The sequence below is a fragment of the Corvus cornix genome, chromosome Z (genome assembly GCF_000738735.6).
Source record: "Corvus cornix cornix isolate S_Up_H32 chromosome Z, ASM73873v5, whole genome shotgun sequence".
NCBI classification, from domain to species: Eukaryota; Metazoa; Chordata; class Aves; order Passeriformes; family Corvidae; genus Corvus; species Corvus cornix.
In genome coordinates this window covers 14,947,312-14,972,072 of record NC_046357.1, presented here as the reverse complement: position 1 = coordinate 14,972,072, position 24,761 = coordinate 14,947,312, and the positions used below count along the sequence as shown (strand labels likewise).

General features: G+C 42.0%; 1 protein-coding gene across 5 annotated transcripts in view; it reads left to right on the top strand.

Moving 5' to 3' along the window:
* Positions 1-24,761, top strand: part of UNC13B (unc-13 homolog B) — a 208,246-nt gene that overhangs the window by 169,734 nt on the left and 13,751 nt on the right. For all 5 annotated transcript variants that reach the window (XM_039566772.1, XM_039566771.1, XM_039566769.1 and 2 more), the window contains 8 exons: positions 2,160-2,256; positions 3,063-3,206; positions 3,353-3,430; positions 3,960-4,037; positions 11,043-11,131; positions 14,220-14,372; positions 16,294-16,417; positions 22,885-22,941. In XM_039566772.1, coding sequence (XP_039422706.1) covers positions 2,160-2,256; positions 3,063-3,206; positions 3,353-3,430; positions 3,960-4,037; positions 11,043-11,131; positions 14,220-14,372; positions 16,294-16,417; positions 22,885-22,941 — 820 coding nt within the window. The remainder of the gene's footprint in view (positions 1-2,159; positions 2,257-3,062; positions 3,207-3,352; positions 3,431-3,959; positions 4,038-11,042; positions 11,132-14,219; positions 14,373-16,293; positions 16,418-22,884; positions 22,942-24,761) is intronic.

The window sequence follows — 24,761 nt, the reverse complement described above, 5'->3', positions numbered from 1 at the left end:
TTATATGTAGTCCTGAAGCACCACTGCCTTTCCCAGCAGGCAGGACTGAAGTGTATTCTGTGCAGACCTTGTTTGGAGAGTCTGGCTGTGCTGTCTGGAGCCAGGCTGTGCTGACCCCTGTGAGCACAGAACATCTCTGAAGCAGCACCGTGAGCCGCTGCCGTGTGTGCTGGTGTGTGAGTCATTGCAGAGTTTGCTTCCTGACAGATAATTGAAGCAGATGAGGGAGAAGATATTTGCCATATAACAACATTTTGAAGCTATTTCCCTATGAAATCAGATTATTTTTGTTCGTTTCTGTGCTAAATAATTTTGCATATTGTTCTGGATTTGTTGCCTTTGTAGTCCTCAGAGTCCCCCTGACTTGCTCGGCAGTCCAAGACCTGATAGTAAAACACTGTCAGGGGTTTTTGGCCTAAGATAGCTTAGGTTTGTGTTACAGCTCAAAGCATAGTTTGGCCCTGAATGTACACATGGACTGGAAGTATTTGTAAGTTATTTGCATCTCTCAGTTTTTTTTTGTCAGCCAAAGGACAAAATTGAGGCTGGCTCTGCAGATGTACTTGCGTAATTTCCTGAACTAAGTCGTTCATTCAACACTCATAGTAAACCTCTTCCTGAAGGTAATGCTTTTTTTTATGAGAGGGAGAGCAAATACACCACTCCCACCCGCCCAGCAGTGCCGTTTTCTTTTCCCCCTTTGCTTAGACAATTTGGCAAGACAGTTAGGTATACCTAGGCGCTTGATTTTGTGTAGCAACATACGGTATCCATAAAAATGGGCAGTGTTCTCAACAGCAAATGGCCCTTTCTTGTGAATGTGGTGCAATAACTAAGGGTGAATGATAATCAGGAAGCTGCTCTGCTTCTCAGAGTGAAAACTGTGTCTTCTAGCACGAGCAAGTAATCCTCCCTGCATTCTGACCTGTGACATGTGAAGCAGTCAGCAACTCACAGCCTGGTAACTGTGAAACAGGTGGAAGATGTATAGTTGCTTCCCTGTTAACTGCCTGAGTTCCTTTCTAAGGCTTGAGCTGTTTAAAATACACTATTGCAGCTTAAAAGAAAACGTTGAAAGCTTGAGAAACTTGCAGCAGACTTCAACATATGCTGACTTTTAGGAGCCTGAAGTGCCATTCAAAAGGAATTCTTCTAGAATACAGGAAGTCCATATGTCTGTGACAGTGTTCCACTGCTGCTGTCTATAATAAATAGGGCTGCATGGACAGGTTGCTTTTGGCATTTTAACACTGTGTCAGTTACAATTTCCAATATTAGCACTGATGTGCTTTATATTTCAAAGTGTAGAGATTATTTAAGGCTATCTAGTATGCTCTGCCTGTGAATTTGCTCTTGATCTCCCTCTCATGTCTGGCACATGCTTTCATGTTCTTTGCAAACTCAGCCCACAATTAGCACAATCTCTATGAACACAGCTGCCTGTGTAGAGAAAGCTGTACTCTGTATTGCTCATATAATAATCTTTTGTATGGACTAAATTACACATGGACACTTCTTTTGTTTGTGAATGCTGTTTAGTAATATTTGAAATTAAGATTTGCTTCAGCTGTGCTGTGTTGGCACTTGCATGCAACAAAGCCTAGACAGACATTTAAATAAGGCTGTAAGTGCTATGTTATTGATTAAACACAGGCAGTGAAAACACCACCCCCCCTTTTGTACTGTGTGTGTCCCTCACAGAAGAGGACAGAGGGACCAGCTGTCAGATCCCATCACTGAAGCTGCTTCTCAGCTTGCCTATTCTCACACTGCCTATTTGGTACACCCAGCTGAGCGGCAGGACAGGTGCCTGTGGGTGTGGAGGCCTCCCTTGTGCTCTCTGGCACGCAGATGGAAGGGAAAGAAACTACAAAGTGCTTTGAGGTGAAGCAAAGTTCAAGGTGGCTCTCAAGGGCGGGGAAAGGGGAAGGTACCAAGAAGAGAAAAGACAGGAAGAGGGACAAGAACAGCTCAGAACCAGCCCAGGTGATGGTACAGGCCCTGTGCACCTGTAGCTTATGTACAGGTGCAAGTATATTTGGGAACTTTGACTGCACACACAGACAGCAGCATTCAGACATCTGACAGCTTTCACAAGGCTTGCTGGGGTTACGGTGCTCCTCTTCCTGCTGTAACTTGCTGTCTTTCCTCCCCTGCAGGTGGTTTGAGCAGTTTGTGATGCAGTGGCTGGATGAAAATGAAGATGTTTCCTTAGATTTCCTGCATGGTGCTCTGGAGAGAGATAAGAAAGATGGGGTATGTAGGCCACTCTGAATGCACAGCTTGGTGCTGCATCATTCAGTGCACAGAACCAAATAAAACACTATAAATTCAGCTGTCATACAAATGGAGGATGTGGTCCTTCTTGCTTGCTAAACACTTGGGAAACTCGTTTATTTTAGTACTTTATAGGTCACAGAGAACTTTTTAACAGCAAGGTGCATATCATTCATTTTTGTATGTTTTGCTGCTGTTAATCTGTCAGCCAGTGGCTTGGTGCTCTCTCAGCTGTCTCTGTTTGGGAGTAGTAATTGAAATTGAAAATTGAGGCACTTTGCATGTACTTAGTCATGCAGTGAGAATGTGACCTTAATCCAGTGAGAGACCAATCTTACTCTTAATTTGCTGAGTATTGCCAATGGAGGGAAGAGCTTTCCTGTTATTCAGTGACTGTTGGCACTGTAGACTGTGATACTCATGCAAACATTCTCTTTAACAGCTAAATCTAAAAAAAAATTAAAATAGCTCTTTACTCTCTCCTTCTTTCCTCATTAGCTGACAGGCAAACCATGCACTGCATTAAGGATCTCAACATCATGGTACATTTCCCTGGTGCTTGTCACGATCATAGTTAGTGAAGGACAGTAAATTTATAATCCAACCAAAAAAGGCTATTTAGCTCCTCTAGGGCTTTTGAAGAGTTTTTGACTAATTCTGAGGAAGATGTAGGTTTTGGTAAAGTTACCCTGCCTTCAACGCGACAGATGATGGAAACACCCATGCAATGTGGCTATATTTCAGATCTTTCCATTTGACAGTGACTCTTTGTACTTCTGTTTTAGTTCCAGCAAACATCGGAGCACGCTCTGTTCTCTTGCTCAGTGGTGGATGTGTTCACCCAGCTCAACCAGAGCTTTGAGATCATTAAGAAGCTGGAGTGCCCAGACCCTGTCATTGTTGCTCACTACAATAGGAGGTTTGCTAAGGTAATACCCTCAGCATCCAGATATTTATCTTTTCTTAATAGGGTGTAAAACAGTATGATTCTTTTTGTTCTGTTTCCTGGAGTTCTCCTGCAGTGGTAGAGGACAGTAACAGAGGAAGTAACAGTGCTCACATCTTGTCTTCACAGACTATTGGTAAAGTGCTGATGCAGTATGCTGACATACTCTCCAAGAGCTTTGAGTCCTACTGTTCCAAGGAGAAACTGGTGAGTTATGCTGAGCTTCTCTTTTCCCTCAAAGAATCACATATTTGTCCTGATGAAACCAGTCTCACATTGCACCTGACCGTGGTGATGATGTAAATGTTGTCAGTATTGTTTTTATCATTTGTATGCTTTTGCAGTTTGAATTCTGGATTGGACCTAAAATAAGAATAGGTCCTGAGGATGATATGCAGATGATATGTTACCAGGTCCCCTTGAAATTAACTTCCACACTGCCTGTGTTGTGTGATTTAAAATAATAAGAGTGGGTCCAGATTACTCTGTAGATCTGGTACTTAGAGAGATCTGCTCATCTGGGTGTTCTGGAACTGGCAACTGACCATACCATTTCAAGCTGGAGAAAAACTGACCTTTTTTAATGTTTGAATGCTGAAATATGTACATTCTCTGCCTCCTTTGTAACTCTCGAATCTGGTGGTGCTTGGGAAGGGTGTTGAGATGCAAGGTCTCCCACTGGTGACAATGTGTTGGCATCCTGAGCAGTGACAATAACCTGCTTTTGTCCCTTCAGCCCTGCATCCTGATGAACAACATCCAACAACTGCGGGTGCAGCTGGAGAAGATGTTTGAAGCTATGGGTGGTAAAGAGGTAAGAGAGCTCAGAGAATGAGTGTTATTCCTCATTCCTCCTGCACTGTTGTTACTGGGTTGTTTGCATCATACTGGTTCTTGAAGACTGCAGTCATGAGGAGAGCCTTGTGACACCTGGCACTGTAAGTGTGAGGAGACAGCCATGACTGAAGGCTTCCCAGATAAATCTCTCATAAAAAGCAGGAGGAAATGTTTTGGAGCACAGAATAGCATAGGAAAGGAAAGGAAGGATTGCCTGTTGTGCTCATGTGGGCGTGGCTGGTGGAGTTCTCAGAGCTGTGGACATTGAATCATTTTATATGGCATATAAATGTGGAGCAGTGCCTTTAGCATGAAATGTCCAATATCTAATTGATTACAGACATGCAAATGAGTTCTCTAGTCATGTTTCGAGGGATATTAAGATGTGTCCATTTGTTATGAGATGGTAATTTTTACAGAAATAATGTTTTACTCCTCCAGATCACTTTGTCTGTTTTGATGTAATATATGTATCTTCTTTTTTTTTTTTTCTCTTCTTTTTTCATTGCTTTTCAAGATTCAGGAAGATGAAGAAAAGCCTGCTGATGCTGATGTTAGGAAAAAATTATTTTCAAGTGCATTTTCTTTGGTTGTGTTGTGATAGAACCTGTGCTATGACCTGTATGCCAAGAGGAAAATCAGCTTTGCTGATGGACAGCTCAGTTTTTGCCTGTATTGCTTTCCTAAATCTTGCTTTTGCTCAGTGGCAGAACTCTATGAAGTGACAGAAATCTTGACAAATAGATTTGCCCCATGAGGCAAGGAAAACTGCTGTCATTCTTTCACATGTCACCTCAGTAATCCTAGTTTCTGAGCCCTGCATCAAGAACTAGCATTATATGCTTTCTGCTGTAATAGCAGCAGTAGCTAAATGCTCATTTTTGGGAAAAAATAAACTTGTGATGAAATGTTTGTGAAGTGGCGTATAAAACTTTAATGCCTGTGCATTTCATTTCCCTTAAGGAATCAATTTGCTACTGTTTTCCATAGTGGTAGCTATTAAGTAGGGTTTCCCTATGTTTCAAATTGAAAATATCCCCTGATACTGAAAATTTAAGTGGAGAAAAAAGGTGTTTCTTGAGGTTGTTGGCTACTTTCCCTAGCCTAGATCTCTTCTCTGCATTTTGCCCTTTAAAACCTTCCACGGGAGGTGTAGCTAAGGTAAAAATGGGGTAATGAACCCACTATTTCCCCTGTACTGTGGAAACAAAAGACTGAAAGGGGAGAAAAACCCAGACAGTGAGTAGTAAAACACACAGGAAGAAGTGTGACAAGCACACTAGGAAGCTGGTTTTTGGAAGTGATTTTTTTTTCATTTTCTTTTCAGATGCTCCTTACTGCACTTCATAGGGCTGCCACTGATCACCAGAAATAAGTGTTGTGTTAGGTGCTTGCATTATCTGCTGTCCCCAGGGGTTTCCCACTTGGTGACTGTATAGTACATTGCTTCTTGACTCGAAACCTGCCAGGTTCCCTGTTTTGCTAGAGTAAACAAGGTCTTGTCCTAGTTTGAGTAGTCTTTCTGCTGCAGATCAAACCTGACTATTGAGTAACAAATAGGTGAGACAACAGCTTTGAAAATAGAACTTCCTGGAAATGCATCTGTGGGGTTTATCCTCCTTTCGGAGGGACAGTTCTTACTTTCTGTGGCAGATTTGTTCTATATTCATCTACACATGACACAGAAGCTTGCACAAAAGTAAGCATTATCCTGACTATCGACAAAGGAACTGCCTCCTTGGGAATGTAAGAAACTAGCACAGTGGTATGCCCTGTTCTTGAACTGTTCAACTTCTTGTGTTCTTAAAGGTGTTTTTGAGAGCCAGGTACCAAATATTCCATTGTTCCTGTGGCATTATTACTTGTGGCATATATGCAGCCAGACCTCGGGGACTGGTTTCAGTTACTGTGTGCTTGTGGCTTCATCTGCTTCTGATTCCCAGATCCATCTCCATCTACAGCTGTAGCTGTAGCACTGCACAACTCTGGAAAGCTCTGAAATACTGCTGCTACCTGGTGGTCTTTGCCAGTGGGTCCAGAGCACATCCCTAGGGAAATCCAGGTCATTTATTCCCTTTTGCAGCAAGGGAAATGAACGGACAGGGCTCACCTGTGGTCACCCTGCAGTATAGTGTCATAACATGGAGCAGAAGTGCTTGCCCAGTACTATTTATTGAGATTGGGCTCCTGGATATAGTGCCTTTCTTTACTTTCTCCTCCACCCACTGCCCCCAGTGAGTTATGGTGTCTTTTCCCCTCACTTTTCGTATTATTTTCTGAACTGTAGTACTCAAAACAGGGCAAAAATTGCCCAGCATCTCTGAGTTTAATGTGTCAACATCATGTGGTCTCTGAATATTACTAGTTAGAAACAATGAGCTTTAGAGAGCTCTGGAGGGATTCCCTTGGGTCTGTGCTTGAGAACTCAGGGCAAACATATATATACGCACAAATACATAAACACACATGCATACGCAGAGAAAAATACCTTAAATAATTTTTAGGAATATAATTAATACTTTTATTTCCCTTCTAAGCTGTATTGATCTCATGGGATCAAAACAGCTTCATCATGACCCAGGCGTATTCTCAGACATCCCTAAAGCATGTTTTGGAAGGGCAGTGTTTATGAAGTGGCAGATAGCATTAAAAGTATAATGAACAGTGAAATGGGGGGGTGAGTCCTGGATAAAAACTGGGTACATGAATACCTTTTGAAACATTTGATTCCTCTGAATCATCTCCAATACACCAGCAGAATGGAGATTATAATTTAGCTCTCTGCTAGGGTGGACTACACACATTCAGTGCTAGTGTTTGCCTGAATTTAGCCCTATTTGTTCATTCATTACTTTTCCTAATAAAACCAAACATGACTTGTATTTTCTACCCACCTCTGTGGTTTTCCAGCAGACTTCAGCCTGCAATCCATTATTTTCCTTAGCTTTTCACGAGTAATGAACTCATGGGAGTGAAATTAAAAGGTGCTATACTGCATTGCACACTTCTGGAATCTAGATGTAGTGTGGAAGAGTAGTTTAAAACATTTCTATACCTTTTTTCCCCAAGGGAAGCATGTGAGGTGAGTATCAAATACGAGCACTGCCTAGGGAACCCAAGGAATTAGCTGCTGAGTAGCAGCGTATTGTCATCATACAATTTTCATGCCTTCGGTTTCAAGCTAATCTGCACAATTAAAGCTTCAGGAAACTCTCCTCTTAATGCTTAGCCAGGGTTAGCCCACATTTTAAATCCTAAGTTAGCCACCTGAATAACAAATTGCGGGACAGCTTAGAAACAGCCAAGACTTAAATAGGAATGTTCTCAAAGGATTTGTGGTATCTACTGTTTGCTGCTCTTTAGCATCCCACATGCCGGAGCTAAGGCCACCCTAGTATTTGGGAAGTTGGCAGCTATTGTTTGGATTCAGTGCTCCATGTTCCTTACTCTTGAATCCTGTAGGTAAGTGGGGAGATGCCCGAAAATTCAGTGCAAGTGAGTCCTTAAAGGGGGGTTGGATCTGCTGAGCTCCCAGGGGCTGGTAGAGGGAGGCAGAACAAAAGCCAGCAGCTTCAAACTGGAGTCAGATGAACTCCATAACTTTCATAAAGCTAAAATATAGTATCAGGGCATAATTCTTTAGCTACTGATATGCCAGATCAGACCTGATGATTTCACAGTGTCTCTGCCTTTTAGGTGTGAATTGATGAACATCTTGAGCTTTCTAGAAGGCAAGAGTCATGTCTCTCCACCTACACCACCTACAGAAAAGCCTTCCAGTTCTGGCCACTCATGCTTCACCAGTGTGTGTGGAAACCAAAGAAGAACTAATTAAGTCTTTTGGAAAACTTGGATTCTTAGAGTCGGGGGTTCTGTTTCATGCATGAGGAAAGGAGGAGAAGATCATCCTAAATTCAAGTTAATAGCACTTCAGTATAAATGCCACCATTCAGATTAGCAGAGAATTTGAGGTTCCAGCCCTAAATGGAACCCCTAGATGAGACTTTGAGGCCAAGATTCTTTCAAATGCCAAGTCCCAAATATTTTCAGAAAATTAACAGAGACTTGATTTCTCCCCTGAAATTTAAATATGGGATTAGCTTTCCCTCTTTGCACCTCAGTTTTCAGCATCACACATTAAGCCTCAGACACAGAACTGTGTCTGTGCCAGCCATTATTTCCTCTGGAATTGGAACATTTGCTCAGAGATCAGAAGCCACTTCACTGTCCCATGTTTTGCACAGAGAACTTTTCATTCTTCCTCTGAATTATCTCTGATACACCCACAGAATGGAGATCATAAGCCTGCTGAGAGAAATGGTGTGGATGTGACATGTGGCAGTGACCCAGCTGTCTAATCCTGTTTTCTGCTATACCAGCCAAATTTATCGTGCAGTCCAAGTAGCATTTCCTGCTATCAGTGATAGCTGATACGCTTAAAATTCATTGAGTGAGCAGCAACAGCAACACCATTGTGGGTTCATTTGAGCACTCTTATCAGTGCTTCACCATACTGGCCACATTTGCAGTTAATACCAGATGCTGCAGTACTCTGTTACTGGCATGTGATTTATGCGTGGGAAATGGCAGTACACACCTACCAGCACCTTCCTAATGAACTTAAATCACACTCAGGTAATTCCCCAAAACTTGCTTTCGAGCCAGAGCAGGCCAATACCTAAGTATTAACCATCAGTAATGTGTTATGTGGAGTCCTTCTTCCCTCATAGCAGTTGCTCAGAAAACAACAGCTTTTCTAGTGTGACAAGGGGCTTTGGGGATGCTGAACCAGAATGCTTACCACCAGGGTTTGGCTTCCTGAGGATGAGGCTGGGCACCTCAAAGTTAAGCCTGGGCAGCTGTCTTGCCAGTTGTGTCCAGAGAGTTGTGAGCTGATGTTCTGGAGGAGTGAGAGTTCCTTACCACAGATAATGGAGCTCATCCCCCTGGCAAAGCATTGTTCCAGCTGTCTCTTCTTGCAGTAGTGGGACAGCAGTGCGTCTGCTATGAGGAAGATCAGTTCGCAGTAAAATACAGCAGTGAGGGAAAGCTTAGAGGTAACCAGTGAGCTCTCCAGGCCACCTCACAGTAAAATAAATCACTGGTTGCATCATTCATGAACCAGGCCAACAAGTTGTTCCTCCTGACCTCAAATATCCTCTAGACTGTGCATCTGATAACTTACAGAGAAGTAGAAGTAAATTGTAAAGAATAATTGTCTTGTGCGAAATTCTTCTGTCTTTTTTTTTTTTTTCTGACTGGAAAAGAAGTTAGTTGGAATGTTTTCATGAGTCATGAACTGGTCCTACCTCAAATCTGTCAGAAATGACTGAAATCAGAGGGCAATTCGGTACCATTAATTGTAGAGAGCAAATCAGACAGCTTGTGACTCATTGTGCCTTTACGAAGTAGGAGGGAAGGATTAGTATAGGGGCAAGAGAAACCACCAACACCAAATGCTGTTTTTATTTTGTTACCTATACGCTTGGCTTGTAGGTAGAATGAATGCTGATTGGCATGACATTAGCTTCCTTCTGCTGTCATAGAGCAAGAGGTGTTGTAAAGATAATAGGAAAAGAAATTTACTTTAATAAGGGAAAAATAATCGGAGGCAGCAATGCTTAAAGTTACAAGGCCTAAGTAATCATCATTTGCTTGGTTGTTGGTTCTTACTTTAATTACTTTTAAAATTCTGATCCAGAAGTTTCATTAGCACAGGTTCAAATGTGTAATAGAGTCAATTTTCCATGCCAGCTTACAACAGGAAAATGAACGGATCAGATTCCAAATCCCCTAAGGCTTGGCTTTCTCTGCCAGATGCTGAAGGAATATGAAGAGGGCTTCAGCACTGATTTTAGAAGTGGGGGCTCCTGTCGTGTTCAAATCCTGTATAGATGGATATACCATAAAAATCTGAACTGATTTTTAACCACTGTACTGGTACCTGGCTCACTGCATTCCTAAATAGATGCTCTGCCTTAGAGGAAGCTTTTTGTTTTACAAACATCTTGTCTGCCTGCATACACAGGCAAATCTGTTTTACAAGTTACTTTTTATGAGCAAATGATCTGAAAGCATTCATTCAGTGCTGCTATGTGTACACACAGGTATGTTGCTCAGAAGTGGCTTTTTTGAGGCTGGAGGGGTGGCTGCATCTGGAATACAAGACAGTATAAATCATGTTCAATTTAAAACAGGTGGATTTGGACTGATAAGAATGGAGGAAGCACTTTCTTGCAGAACTTGCCAAGGTGTCAGCAGCATTCATGTAGTGCTTGGGGCACTTGTTTTTTGTTTTCCTCTGATCACTTGCATACAAAAAGCTGTCTGGTTCCATGTGAGAGTAGAGCTACATTTGCTCAATACCAGTAGCTGAGATTTTACTTTCCAAAAATGATCCACAAAAGATCGAAACAGCTCCTGCCATGATACTGTGGCCGGATTTTCAAAATAGCTGGGGCCCAACTTTCTGAGAGCAGTGTCTGGGTCAATCTTCAGCTGGAGTATTTGACAGCAGGGTGAAAGGCGAAACAGCTTCTTTCAAGATCGTGCACGGAGAAATGCATGAGTAGTAACAACCAGTCTGAAAAGCCCTGTATCCTTCTAGACTCAGAGGGGTGAAATTACCTGTGAGCCCAGGGTAATGCCCACTACTTGATGGATTCTCAGCCTAGATACACTCTTGGCCACAGGGAGTTCACATTCCCTTTCTTGCTCAACTTTACAAACATCGGGAACAATACTGAAAGGGATAGGAGCCTGGGGAAATTACTTGCTGCTTTTTAAGCAAGTACCTGTTGATGATTTCACAGCTTCTGTAGCAGCAGCAGCAGGCAGTGGAGGAGAGCATCCTACCTGGCAGGGTCCAGTGGGCATAGTTCACCTGCTTATTAAGTGTAGCCTCAACAGTGAAGAGAAGCACTGCAAAGGACAGTAGACTGCCCTCTGGATTCAAACTAAATGCTTTTTTTTTCATCCACAGTTGGATGCAGAAGCAAGTGACCATCTCAAAGAGCTCCAGGTGAAGCTGAACAATGTTTTGGATGAGCTCAGTGCAGTGTTTGGTAACAGGTGAGTATTACAAGGTCCTTGTCCTTGGTGCATTCCTTTCTTTTGTCTAACCTCATTCAGTCAGGTTAAGAAAGAAAAGAAACTCCTGTGAACTGCATTATATTTTTCTTTTTGTCCTTAATTCATGGCCTTTCAAATACAGAGACCATCTAGGGAAGTGAGAAACATTTTTAATATTAACATTTTTCTCTTCTGTATTTCTCTGCTTGGAAATGTAACATGGAGATCCCTCAACTGTGAAATGTATTTGAATTACACAGAGTGATTTTTTTTTTTCAGTAAGTAGTGCTTGTCAGTAACAGAATTGCCTGCTCCTTTACTGCTCGCAAAGCTGTTTCCAGCTTAGTGTTTATGAAGCAACATTCTTGTTTAAACATTGTGCTCTAAATGTATGAAACAGCTGACTGATTTCTGATTGTTAAATGAATACTGGAATAAGAAGGAAACAGGTTTGGAATTTGAGATTGACTTGTTCTAATACTGCTGCAAATGTTACCTAGTGTTTCAAGGAGCTCTTTAAAGTATTGCTGAAGTAATTGATGGCAATTAGGTTTTGCATGTTGACGTGGAAATCATGTTACCATTTACCTGAGGATAAAAACGTGCTTAACTTTATAAGACTTCTGTAGTGAACTATAAAGGATGTCAATTAAGCGAAATCTAAAAATACAGAACTCTTGAATGTTCTTCGAAAACAACCACTTGTCACTACAAACCCCATTCATTTCATGTTGTGCTGCATAACAGGATTAGTGCAGGCATGAGCCGTAGTGTAGCTTGAACATGGTTAAGGCAGAGCAAATTGTACCAAGTTGGCCTCCCAGGGTTGACTTATGCAGTTCTTATGGCTAAAAAATCATGGTGGGATTTGTCAATGACTGGATTTCAACACACAAAGCTAAACAGGGAGATAAGTGAGCTGTTCCTATTGCCAGTAATAGATGCTACAGCAAGAAATGGAAAGACTCAGACTGTAACTGAATGGAATCAATGAAGTTCATAATTAGATGGAGGGTGACTGAGAAATAATGATTAGGGAGGTGAATTTTTTTTTAATCTGAGTATTTTCTCCATGGTGTCACTGCTACAAAACAATTAGGGGACAATCTTAGCATTTGCAAATATGATTAAAGAGATTATCCAGTATCAGCATACATACTGGGGAGTGTTTTAGAGAGATGACCCAGCCAGAGATTTAGGCAGTCACATGGTTCAGGTGCTTCATTTATTCCTTAACAGTCTCAGAGGTGAAAAGCAGAGCTGCAGTGTACTATATAAGCATGATGTCCTAAAGGATATAAACTGGGGAGATAAGACCGATATCCAAAAGATTCTGTGCAGAGTCTGTAAACAGTTGCTCCTTCAACATTGTGCACACCTGACAGTGCAGATCTTAACTCTTCATCTATGTGAGATAATTGCATTTGCTGAGAAGGCAGCACATGTCCTGAGAGACTCACCACCCTTGTGCTGAGAGAGGATTTTGTCCGGACACAGAAGCATTTTCTACTTTGAGAGGAGTCTTGGAAGGGTTTATCCTTCATGCAAGGCTAACTGATGTTTTGTTCTTGGAGGCTGTAGGAGTGAAGGAAGGAATTCCTGGAGGAATTAAGGAGCAGCAGGCCCTGTCTGACAGCATAGGTGAAGTGTTTTTTAGCTTGCTGCTGCCAAGGGTTCCTGTTAGGCTGTACATCTACACAAGCTTCACTTTCAGGTGAACCTGTTGCCACAGTAACTGATCTATTATTTTTCATAAAATAGGTAACCATTTTGGCTTGTATTACTTTTTATCTATGAAGGCATTGTTATTTTCCATCCCTGACTGGGGGGTTTAAAGCATCTTGAAGCAGGGTCCTGCAATTGATGTAGTGATGGGAGAACTGTGGGGTGGGATTGGTCTGTGGCAGAACAGGGACTGTTAATGGCACAGGAAATTTTTTATGCTCTTTTACTTGATGTGGCTTAGGTCTCTGGTTAAACTGACATTGCAGCCACAACTGACTGCTGCAGGACTCTTTCTGCTAGAAACAGGGCAGGTGGGAGACAGCTCTGGAATTTTTCCAGTGAGAGGCAGGCTAGAATTGAGCAAGAGGGGCCATGAGGCTGGCAGAGCAGGAAAGGTGACCAGGTGGAGAAAGAGGATGAGAGCCATGGGGCAGAGAAGTTGCACACTCACACCCAACCCACAGGTGTCCCCAGTGGCTCGCACATCAGAAGTTCAGGGCCTTTTTGCAGCTGTAAAGCTGACTTCCAAACTTTTGTACCTGCTTTTAAATCTTTACCCTAGCTCCTAACACTGGCTTCTCTTCCTGTTTTCAAACCTCTGTGCCATTAATGGATAGTTAAATGTCACTTGTAGTGCCTATTGTTAGTAACTGTTCTTTTAAATGTCAAAGCATTTTCCTTTATTTGCTGAATTGATTTGTTGTCAGCTCTGCTGATCTATTCATAATTTTTAATCACTGCATTATTTAATTTTGAACCGCCTCTTAGCAGGAAGAGGTGGAAAAGTAATTGTGCTTTAATGCCTTGTGTGTCACTTCGTTACAGGGACACTGCACTTTGCAGCTGAGCCCCACATCCCAGTTTGAGACTTGGTGTGGACTGTATGGCAGTGAACTGGTTTAAGCTGGTGCCTGCCTTCAGGCTGTCTCCATTATTTTAAAGAATTAGCCTATGATGGGTCATAACTGGATTTCTGCTGATGGGCTCCTGGGTGCTTAGAGTGGGGCATGCATTGTGTCATTGCTTTGTGTGATATCCCAGTCTCTGTGGTGGAGAAAGCAAAGGGTAGAGCAGAGTGCTTTGAGCTAAGACTAACAGCATTTCTTGAAGTCAGGAAAGGATCATTTCTTGCTGGAAGATGAATGAACAAACTCCTCTCAAATGTGCTCGTGTCTCATGTTCACAGGTGTGTGGGTGGTGGGCATAAGGAGCTGGAGAGCATGCCCCTTGGTAACAAATACAGTAAGGCAAAGAACAGCAAGTCTTGTGAAAGGAGAGGGTGAAACTGAGTGAACTTGAAATTTTTTACCTTGTGTTTCTGCCACTAATAATCTTGGGTTTTGCCTCTCTCCTATCTGTGCAGCTTTCAGACTCGGATTGATGAGTGTGTCAAGCAAATGTCTGATATCCTCTGTCAAGTGAAAGGGACAGCAAATTCTGCTGCTAATGCCAGAAACACAGTTGCACAAGATGCAGATAATGTCCTGAGACCACTGATGGACTTCCTGGATGGAAAGTAAGGGAGTGTTCAAATATATGCTATACATATGGTTCATTGGATTGGAACAAGAAGGAGGCAGAGGGGAAAATAGCTCTCTGTTCTTGAATTGTTACTGAGATTTTCAGTCTCCAAATTTTCAAGATGAATTAATACCTTTTCTTCCCTTATCTGCCTCTCACAAGCCATGAATAGGCTCTTTAGCCTTCATTCAGAGCCAAAGCACACTCACAGTTCTTCATCTACCTCCAGTAATTATAGCAATCAGCAAAACACACTGCTGATCAAGCAGTGAAAAAGACTGAAATTCTGAATTTTCTAGCTGTGGGTTTTTGTCCTATAGAGATTTTACTGTAGACAATTTACAAGCATATTGCAAACAGTGCTTATGTACTGCTTATGTACATATTCTACTCAGTATCACAGTCGTGTCAAATGTGTGTTCTAGTCATACCTGCTGCTGTTCTGACTAGCAAATAAGCTTCTGAACCATGGAATGTGCCCAAGGTTGATCCATTGCTTTAATTAACCCATTGCATTAATACCATGCAGCATGATTCAGCTGGTCAGGGACAGCTAAATGTGGCTACTGGACATAATTTTTGTAAGTCAAGTCTTGAACTGCAAACAGAAATGGTTTTTAATCCTTGTAGTAGTTAAACTTAATGCTGCTTTACATCAGTTCTTAATTTAGTAAGGAATGGCCAGCAATTTTCATAATAAATGCTGCAAGAGATGTGAAGCTTTACAAGTTTAAAATATAGGGGGGTTGGTTGCACTTAGTGTTGATTATCCCATCTTGCTCTTGGGTCACTGTGTACTAAGTGACTCTGCAGCAGTCATTACATCTAGGAGCCTTCTCATTTGATCATCTTCCATGCATGCCGTCATGAATCCTGAAAAGCCAGATTCCTTTGTACCACCGAGAGCTTTGTATGCTACAGGCTTGCCATCCAGCTGTGGAGCGAGTAATTTGATTATGATAATGCATGTCTGGTTTATTTTCTTTCCTCCTTTACAGAAGGAGAGTATTTTTTAATGCTTCCTGCATCCCACCCACATCAGTCTTGTCCCTGTTTGGTTTTGTTCATTTACTGTCTAACCAGCTGTGGGAAGAAGGGAGGTTGGGAGAAGATGGTGCATAATGGAGAAGAGTCAGCTGTCTGAGTGCTGCTGGCCACAGAGTTCCTGTTCTGTAGCTCTCACAGTGTGATTGGTAAATCCCGAAGTTCAACAAATGTTTCAAAGGAGGTTCTAACAGTTCTTGGCCTTTTTCATAGCCTGGACAATAAAAAAGGAAGAAAAGCTAGGGAGATAAAGCTCTTTGTGTTAAAGCAGATAAACACATGGCAGGTGATTGGTGACTGCAATCACAACAAAATATGGAGTTGTCCAAGAAATACTTTGGGGTGATTTTAGAGGTGAAAGATTTAGATACTTCAGCAGCTATCAGAAGCTGTGCAGGAATTTCTGCACAGCACTCTGGGAAGTATTAATTTAGGTATCCATCAAAAATCATTATAGTAACCCCTTGAAGCTTAAAACCAGTTATTCTATATTTGTAGTTTTTTTCTATATAATCTGTAAGCCAGACACATCTTAAAGGGATCCTGTTCAATGGTACCTGCACTTACTTGGATTATATATATTATTCCCAACCACCTATCACCAAGCGATAACTTCTGTAATCCCCAGGTCAATATATAGAAATTATTTGGGCCAGAAATGTCAATCATCCATTTTCGCCAGTGTTTTTAGTGCTAGAACTCCAAGGGTGAACACAGGCTCTGCTTTACGAAAAGGGAAGATTTTTACCCTTAAAGCAATTGTTATGACAAACTGCTTTGGATAGGGCACTGAATCTTCCATATGCAGCTCCTTTTCTTTCATTGCATATTGTGCTCGCTGTACTTACTCAGTTCTTGCTCTCTCCCTGCAGCCTGACATTGTTTGCGACTGTGTGTGAAAAGACAGTGTTGAAACGGGTGCTGAAAGAGCTCTGGAGGGTGGTAATGAACACCATGGAGAAGCTGATTGTGCTGCCTCCTCTTACAGACCATACGGTAAAGCATTTTCTCCTTCCTGACTCATACCAGAAAGTGTTGCCATTGCCTGTGTAACTCATCCCGACCTAGTGAGTCATCCATACAGGTAAAATTGTCTGCTTGTAGCCTGCCTGAGGATGGAAAAACATGTCTGGTAAGACATAAACTTGGTAAAGAAAGAGAGCATCTCTATTTATGGTAGGGTTGCAAGATACAGAGCACGCTCTAGAAAAAAAACCACAATTCAAAATCCATGATCCAAAAGGAATTTCTGTCCAGTGTATCAGTTTGCACTGATTAGGGCTTTGCAATCCTCTCAGGAGAGCTCTGTGTGTGGGGGGGATTATGGAACAGGTAGGCTTCATGGGCTTAGGTCATGATCTGTAGCCACTTTTGCCTGATTATTTATTAGCCAGAGTGTCTCTCTCACAATTAGACATGGTTAATTTGAGCGTGATTTTTAATCACCCATCCCCCAATTTAACCCTCCCAGAAGTCTTTAACACCAGCATTGGCTGGCAGGATTTCTCTCTTTGTGATGCTGGGGAGTTGGAAGCGTGTCCAGATAGTTTTCCCTCAAAGGCAGGGTTTTGTATAATTGTTCAGCTGTGTGGACATGCTGGATGAATCTGTGTCATGAATGTAGTGATGCTTTTAACAATGGAAGATTAACTCTTCTCCAGTTTTGAGAAACCACAGAAACTGATTAAATGTCAGTCATGCATGCCCAGCTGCTCTGGGGGATGACACTCAGTTGGAGGCAGGGTGAAGTTTGGTCTGTAACCTCATTATTTGCAGATGATCCAGAACTTCTTTTCTTCTTGCTGTTAAGAGTAAACTTGCGGTCTGTAGCTCATTTATGTAGCCTTACTTTTTTCCCAGTGGTGAGTAGAACAATAGTGGTTTTCACCATTCAGCAGTTCCCTCACATATTTGGACTGGGCTTCCTGGGTTGCAGTGTCCAGGGAAGTGATTCAAACCTGCCTCCTGCTCTAGGTGTTTCTTGCTCTGAGAGGGAGGGCCCTTTGTCCCTGGCATTGATGATGATGACTTTAAATAAAACTGTTGAGAGGAAGTGTGCTGTCATACCTACAACCATAAAATTACCGTGAGGCATAATTTGCTAAAGACTGCTTTCTCTGAGCTCAGATTTGGAATAATCATTTCTAGTTGCCTTTGTGATTCATAAAGAAGAAAAAGAAAATAAACTTAGGAAGACAAAATTTCTTTGTCTTGGTTGAATTGCTTTTAAAAAGGAGTCTTTGGGGACAGGTGCTAAAATCATCATGTAGGAGCAGCATTAACATGACCCATTTGGAATGGAATCAGTGAGATCAAGGGCCTTAGAGAGAACTAGGGAGGAGCTGCTTGAGCTTTATGCTTGCTAGTTTTGGATTTCAAAGGCAGAGTAGGAGAGTGATTCAGTACTTGTATCGTGAAAGAGGCAATAACTGTGATCAGCCAATTCTTGCAACCTGCAGGATGTTGCTATAAGCCATTTCAAGTTTTTTTCATAGTTTCTTGTTGCCATCATCTCAGTTTCAAATTATGAAGCAAATTGAAGCACATACTCACTTGTCTGAGATAATGCAAAATACTCATAGCTGGATTTCTTGGTGTCTAATTAGTTGTATGGTAGCAAGGAGGCTGAACTAGTCTAAACTGGAAAAGAGTTGCTGTTCCAGAAGGACAGTTAGGAACAATGCAATGATTAAAATGGCCTTGTCTGCAGTCCTTGAGCAGGGAACCTGTGGTGAGGCTGGATGAGCTGCAAGGACGAAGAGCTGCTTCCACTTTTCTCTGGGGCATAGCAGTTTATTCTGTCACCACCAGATTTTCATCGTTCCCAGCAGTGAAGGCCAGCAGGGCAAGGCAGAACAAGGTTGCCAGCATGGACAGAAGCAGTACTTTCTCTTTGGTATTCTACTTCTGTGCCAAGCAGCTCTTATCTAATTTGGCTTTTTATTTTCTTACGTTTTTCTTTTCTTTTGAAAGCACATCAGACACAAATAGCCTCAGGCACTGTAACACGCTTTCCTCCCAGCCCTCAGGAACAGAAAGCCTTGGTGGTGCCTCTCCGTGTTTGAACGACCACTGATGGGAATTTCTGTCCTAAAATTCATGTGCAGCCCTTAAGAAGTAGAGGATATTCATGGCAGAAAAGAATCTCTTTTATGAAATATTTTCTCTTCTTTCTGCAAAATTGTTGGAGGTGCAGAAGTCTTTTTTTTGATGGAGAGCATGGAAAGCATACTCGGGTAGAAGGTTCCCATCACACTGCAGTTTGCCTTGCCTGTCACTTGTGTGACCCTGCCACTGCATAGCGCTTAAATGCCTCTCTCCAGACTTAACAGTTCCACTTAAATTAGCTTCTGGAAGATTCTGCTGTGTGGGGCTCAGGTGAGAAAGTGTTAACTCTGTGAGGAATCCAGTGGGGACAGGGCAGTTTCACAACCTCCCACTCTGAGGACCTGAGCTGCTGGTCCTTCATGACTTTCAGATGGGTGACTTCAACTTCTCTGAGCACTCTCTGCCTGTGGCTTGTGAGATTAGCAGCAATGTGATCTCCAGTAACTCATTAAGTAATTCACACCTCACTAATTTTAAGATCCAGCATGTAATTAAACACCTTCTATCATGGCTAAGTGGATATACACTCTGGGGTTCAGTGCACAACACGTGGGGATATTAACAGTTTAGTTATCCATCTCTTTCTCTGCTGCTTAGGATGAAACTGTACCGTGCCATCAGTGACTAGCCAGGTGAGAGAAGAGGTGCTCACTTTACACCCAGGTGATTCCTCTAGAGTCTCTCCTTTATTTATTTCACACAGTACACTGCAGCCATTCACATAAGGTTCTGTTTGTGCTTGCTTCTGCTGTGCTTTTTTTCTACTTGTCAGACTTCTCTTCACTAAATGAGAACAGGATAAGAACTAAATTTTCTTCAAGCTGAGGACAGAATTTGCATGTGACTTCCAGACTGTTTTTCAGGCTCATCTGCCTGTGCTGCTCCAGACCTACTCTGTGGTGGAGGAGAGTGTGGCTTCAAAAGGTTTTCTGAAACCTTTCTTAACTTCTGTTAGTTTAAATGAATCCTCTTCCTTGTGCTAGCTTGGAGCAGAAAAGTTCAAGGCTGCCTCTGTGATGAGGAGAAAAAACTTTCTTAGAGTTGAATAAAATTATGGTCTATGAACTGCATATGTGCCTAGTTCTCTGTACTGACAAGTAATTATTTTCCTCTTTTCATCCCACTTTTAAGCCTATTTTGTCAATTTTTGTGGTTTAATACACCACAACAACTAAAAAATAGTTTTATTTTTATGTGTGCTAACAAACATTACCAGAGATGATTGAGTTTTTTAAATGAACTTAAATGCTAAGTTAAATTATCAGATCTCATTGTTATTGAACATAGGAACTAAAAAAATATGGGAAAAGAATGTACAATACCAGATGAAACTTCCTTTCACTGTTATGTCTCAGAAAAATAAGCATCGCTAATAATATGGTTTCCAAAAAAGGATTGGAATCCAAAAAACTTGCAGCAGGCTTTTGTTTCCTAACTTTGTCAGCTGAGCAGTGGGACAGTTAAGCTTTAAGGATTTGAGTCACTTGGAGTATAAATCAGTGCAGTTCTGTTGGCTTCCAACAATTAGACTTCAGTCAGCTGATGATCCTTCTCTAAATGCTTTCACTGAAGGGACAAAAAAGCATCAGACCATTAACAAGGAATTGAAAATCTCTGTGTTGTGGACTATAGGTGTGTTTCTTGTTTCTAAGGGGTTTAGGAAAGTAAAACTAGTATTACGGGAAGAGCCAGAAAAACCAGCATGAAGGACCATCCCCTTTCCAGCTGCGTTTGCCACAGAGCTAGGCATGATTCATGATAAGAATTTAATTTGTCCTCATATTCTATCCTTGACATTTTAATCAATTCCATTGTGGGCAGCTTTTCTCAAAGCTACCTGATAATTTAAGTTTAGTTGTTTTCACTCCCTGGCACAACTGGAATAAGTGCTGTCTGTAGAGCTTTGTGGTATGTTTTCCATGCATAAATAACTTTTCTGAGGAGCATGGCATCTTGTTTACAAGAATGCCATTTGGCAGGGGAGCTGTCCAGATTTTCATTAGATGTTACCAGCATTGATGACAAACTCAGTGTAACAGCAAAATAATCTCTCCTTGCAGATGCATTGACAGAGATTGTCACTGATGGATGAGGATTTTCTTAGCGTGCAAGAACTGGGAGTTATCTGAGCAGCTTTGTTCCACGGAGCGTATCCAGTCACTGGGTATTGCTCAGTGTTACTGACCTGCCCTCCTTAGAAGCCTGAGGCAGCAAGACTACATGCCTGGGCTGGTTAATGTTGTTCAAGTGTATACATAAAAAAGTGTCCAGTGAATGCTGAAAATACTGAATTAAGAAATGTTGATATTACCGTGTTTTGGGACTACTCCCTTTTTCAAAATTCTGGGTATAAAAATGTTTTGGTTTTTGTTTCCTGCTTGGTCAATAGACTGAAAACCCTTAAATTTTAAGATCTGTAAGTCAACAAAATTTTGTGGCAAATCATACAGAACAGCAGGCACATCCATTGGGTAACAGAGGCTGGTGAAACCCTTTATTCTGGTGGGTTATTTGGCATGGCCCACATTGAAATCTCTCTGTTGCTGCTGGTGTGCAGTCATGTTCAACCCTCCTTGCTGGAAACACATGGAAATTTGTGCTCTTTCAGATTAGAGAGCTGTACTCTTCAACACTACCCATTGGAAACTGACAACAGGTTAAGCTCTCAGTCTCATTTCAGAAGCTTTCCTTTGTGGATTCATTGTGCTGCCTGCACTTTCCCCTCCACCCCTGCCAAAAGTTGTGAATTTAATCATTTATCAAGAGCTTCTGTTTAGCTACAAAATCAATAATGTTCATTCTGTGTCAGTTTGTATTCAGCAAACATAAAAGGCTGAGAAAACAGTGAGGGTTAGCTGGTGGTTACAAGTAGAGAAAGTCAAGAGGTGATCTGTGGTTTCAGGTCACAGCTTTTCAGCTTGAATAAATTTCCAAAGCTGGAAAAACTAAAGAAAAGGCCCCCTCACCTTAAAAATTCAGTTCTAGGCTGCTGTTCTAATGGGCAGAGAGTGTCCAGTTGCCCTAGAGCAAGTCTCAGGTTTTCCAGTGTTGTATCTATAAACTGCTTGTTTTTCTTCTGCTACCCCAAGCAACAGGTATAAAGAGACTTTATGCTGAGGGCAGACTTTTAGAGGGGCTGATGTTCATTTTAATCCTTAAAAAAAAGAGTTATTTCAGCAGTGATCTTTGCAGCAGTAGCCAGTTCAAGGCTGGCTATGAACAAATAGTCAGGGAACAAATGAACAAATACCAGAGAAGGCAGCAAAGGAAAGCTGAGTGACAGAGGCAGGGGCAAAGGGCAGTGTAATAATTGTGGGTTTACATCTTGCTTCATTACAGTTTGAGGTATTTTGGGGTGGGGAGTGGTCATGGCTGCTGTGGTGAAGTGGGAGGGTTAAAGACTGCTAAGATAAGAAAGGATAGTAAAGAAGAGGGAGGAAGAATTGGATTTACTGGAGACATTTAGTTTGTGAAACCAACAGTCCTCATACAAGACGCCCCATCCCTGGAAATATTCAAGGCGAGGTTAGATGGGACTCTGAGCAACCTGATTTGGTTGAAACACATTTTATGTGTAAAATTTATTTTCCAAATGCCTAAATAACCAATTGGTACATAGGTATGTAGCTAGCATGCTTTTAAACCAGAAGAGGGTAGATTTAGGCTAGATAAAAGGAAGACTTTTTTACAATGAGAGTGGTGAAGTGACTTGAAGCAAGATTTCCTGTCACTGGAGTTCATCTTCCCTTTATGTTTCTTCGTTGGTTATACAGCTTCAGGAAGGCACAATGGGGGAGAAGAGCCATTGACCAAGCTCTAGGACATTTGAAGGCAATGCTGTAGTATTCACTGGACTGGCAATCTCTCAGGCCTAAGCAGCTGAGGGCCAGTTTTGTTTCTGATCTGATCTGTGCTTACCCCCACCCTGATGACTGAGCCTCTGTAGAGGGATTCTCATCATCTTGGGGTTGTGTGATCTTTTGCTTTGGCCAGTCTTTGCTGTCTTCATGTGTATTTAGGCGTGAAATCTAAAGGAGTGTTTGGAGATGGCCTGTACCCCAAGCCTGTGCAATCCATTTGAAGGTTCATCCTGTGTGAGTGGCTGCTGTAAGCAAGAGTGAACTGGTTAGCAAGACATTGTGCTCTGAAGTAGCTCTTGATGTAGTATCCACAGAAATGCCAGTGTTTATACTAGGTAATAAACTGGCAAGGAGTCCAGTTGTTGTACCTGGCCTTGGGGTGGTTACGTAAAGTTGCTGTGAACTGACTTGACTTGCTCAAAGAAGAAATATGTGAACTTTGTTTATAACCTTTTTTTTCCCCCCTCCTTTCTTTTCTAACTTTTGCAACCATAGGGCACACAGTTGATTTTCAGTGCTGCTAAGGAACTGGGACACTTGTCAAAGTTGAAGGTATTGTCCTGCATGGCTTGTGTTAATGTCCCTGTGTGTAAGCATGGAAGTGTGGTAGTGCATAGCATGTCTTGTGCTTGCAGTGGTTTGTTGCTGAATGCATTTGTAGAGAAATGCCTTTAAATGCATTAAATGTGCTTTTAAATGCATTCTACTAACATTAGCATAGTACTTAAGATTAAATATTATTGTGGGTTTAATCATCAGTGTAGTTTTTCTCTTCTGTATACATGGTGATAAGTCTGGTACATCGATTTAAAATGAAAAAAAGTAGACTCCTCAATATCTGGCCAGCTCCTCCATATCCCCATTTATAAAAGGGAGTCCCTAATGGTTGGAAAGACACTTGTGCTAGATATGGATGAATTACATGGACTGTTACAAAAATAACTGTTGCTTATGGAAGAGGGCCTGTGTCTGTAAATTCCTTCTGCGTGGGCTCCCTTCACAGGCAAGCTGGCATTTAGCATGAAGGCTCTGTTGATGTGTTTTGACAGTGCATGACGTGACAGTGCATGACATGAGCATTATGAAGTGCACGCCACTTCATCATAAGCGAATCAAACACTAATTCACTGATCACGACAGCAATGGTATGAAAATAGTGATGCCTTACAGCACTCAGATTGCACTGTGCTGTGGTTGGTCTTGTGCTACAAGACAGGTATGGTGCAGGAGGAGGAGGAGGTCTAAATCTGAAGTGTCACAGTGCACAGTCTGCTGTGAGGGAGATGGAGCTGGACCTGAACTCTGTCTCAGAGCGTGATCAAGGAAATCTTCCCAGTGCAAAGGACATTATTCTAAGTGACTAGTGCCGTTTCAAAATGGATTTGTCCCTTCCTGTTGATTTTTGAGTTTGTATTGCATACTTAATACAGCTGTCTTCATATACCTATGTCCCTTGCCCACCAGATACGTTTTTCATACACGCTTATGTGGCCAGTACACAGCTCATTTAAGGCAGTGCTTATTAGCAGTCCTAGCAAGTGATCATGGCATGCAGGAGTGTCATTAGACATGCTCCTGTTCTCCAGCTACATTTTGAGGCTGTAAAATAGCAGTTAATAGTCACCTAGCATAAACTCCAAGTGTGGCTCCCAAGCTGTCACTTGTGCTGAGTGATGGCCTTATGCAGTACCACAGTCAGGCTGTTATCCCTGGTGACATGGTGGCTCATGAGGATTGTTTCCTTCCCTGCTTCCTGTGCTTGCAATGCTGTGTGTCACTTCCATGGGAAAAATGGGGAGAAAGGAGCTTTGTAGCCAGCCTGGGAGAGTGGCAGCAGAACCGCAGCATCCAAATGTGACTCCTGTTTCCTGTGAATTTCCCCTTTTCCTTGCGAAAACATCAGTAAGGACTCATCAAGTGGAGGAAGAGAAGCCATCCCTGCCTTTTACATGTACACCTGGTGTCTGAGGGCAGAGCTCTGAATTTGCTGTTTCTTCCCCCAGGTCACAAGGACAGTCTGTGAGTTCCTGTGGTTGCTTGCATTCTTGGGCGTGGCCACTGAAATTCACTGTTATCTTTTACTTGTTTCATATTTTCTCATTACTGGAATTTCTGAGCATGTACAGGGCACATTCTGCTGAGAATGTTTTGGAAGCTTTGCTGGTTTCCATTTGCACTGGTCAGGTGAATGCCGTCCCTCAGCAGCAGCCTGTCTTCAGTGCTGTTACTGTAGAGCTTAGCTTTGGTGACTCTGGACTGCAATTTTAGAAATGCACATAATCATGCAAATCAGGCAAGCCCTGGTGTGTGTTCAGGTCTTTATTTGCATATCCACCTATAGAACAGCAGCAATACAGGTGCACAGGATTTTT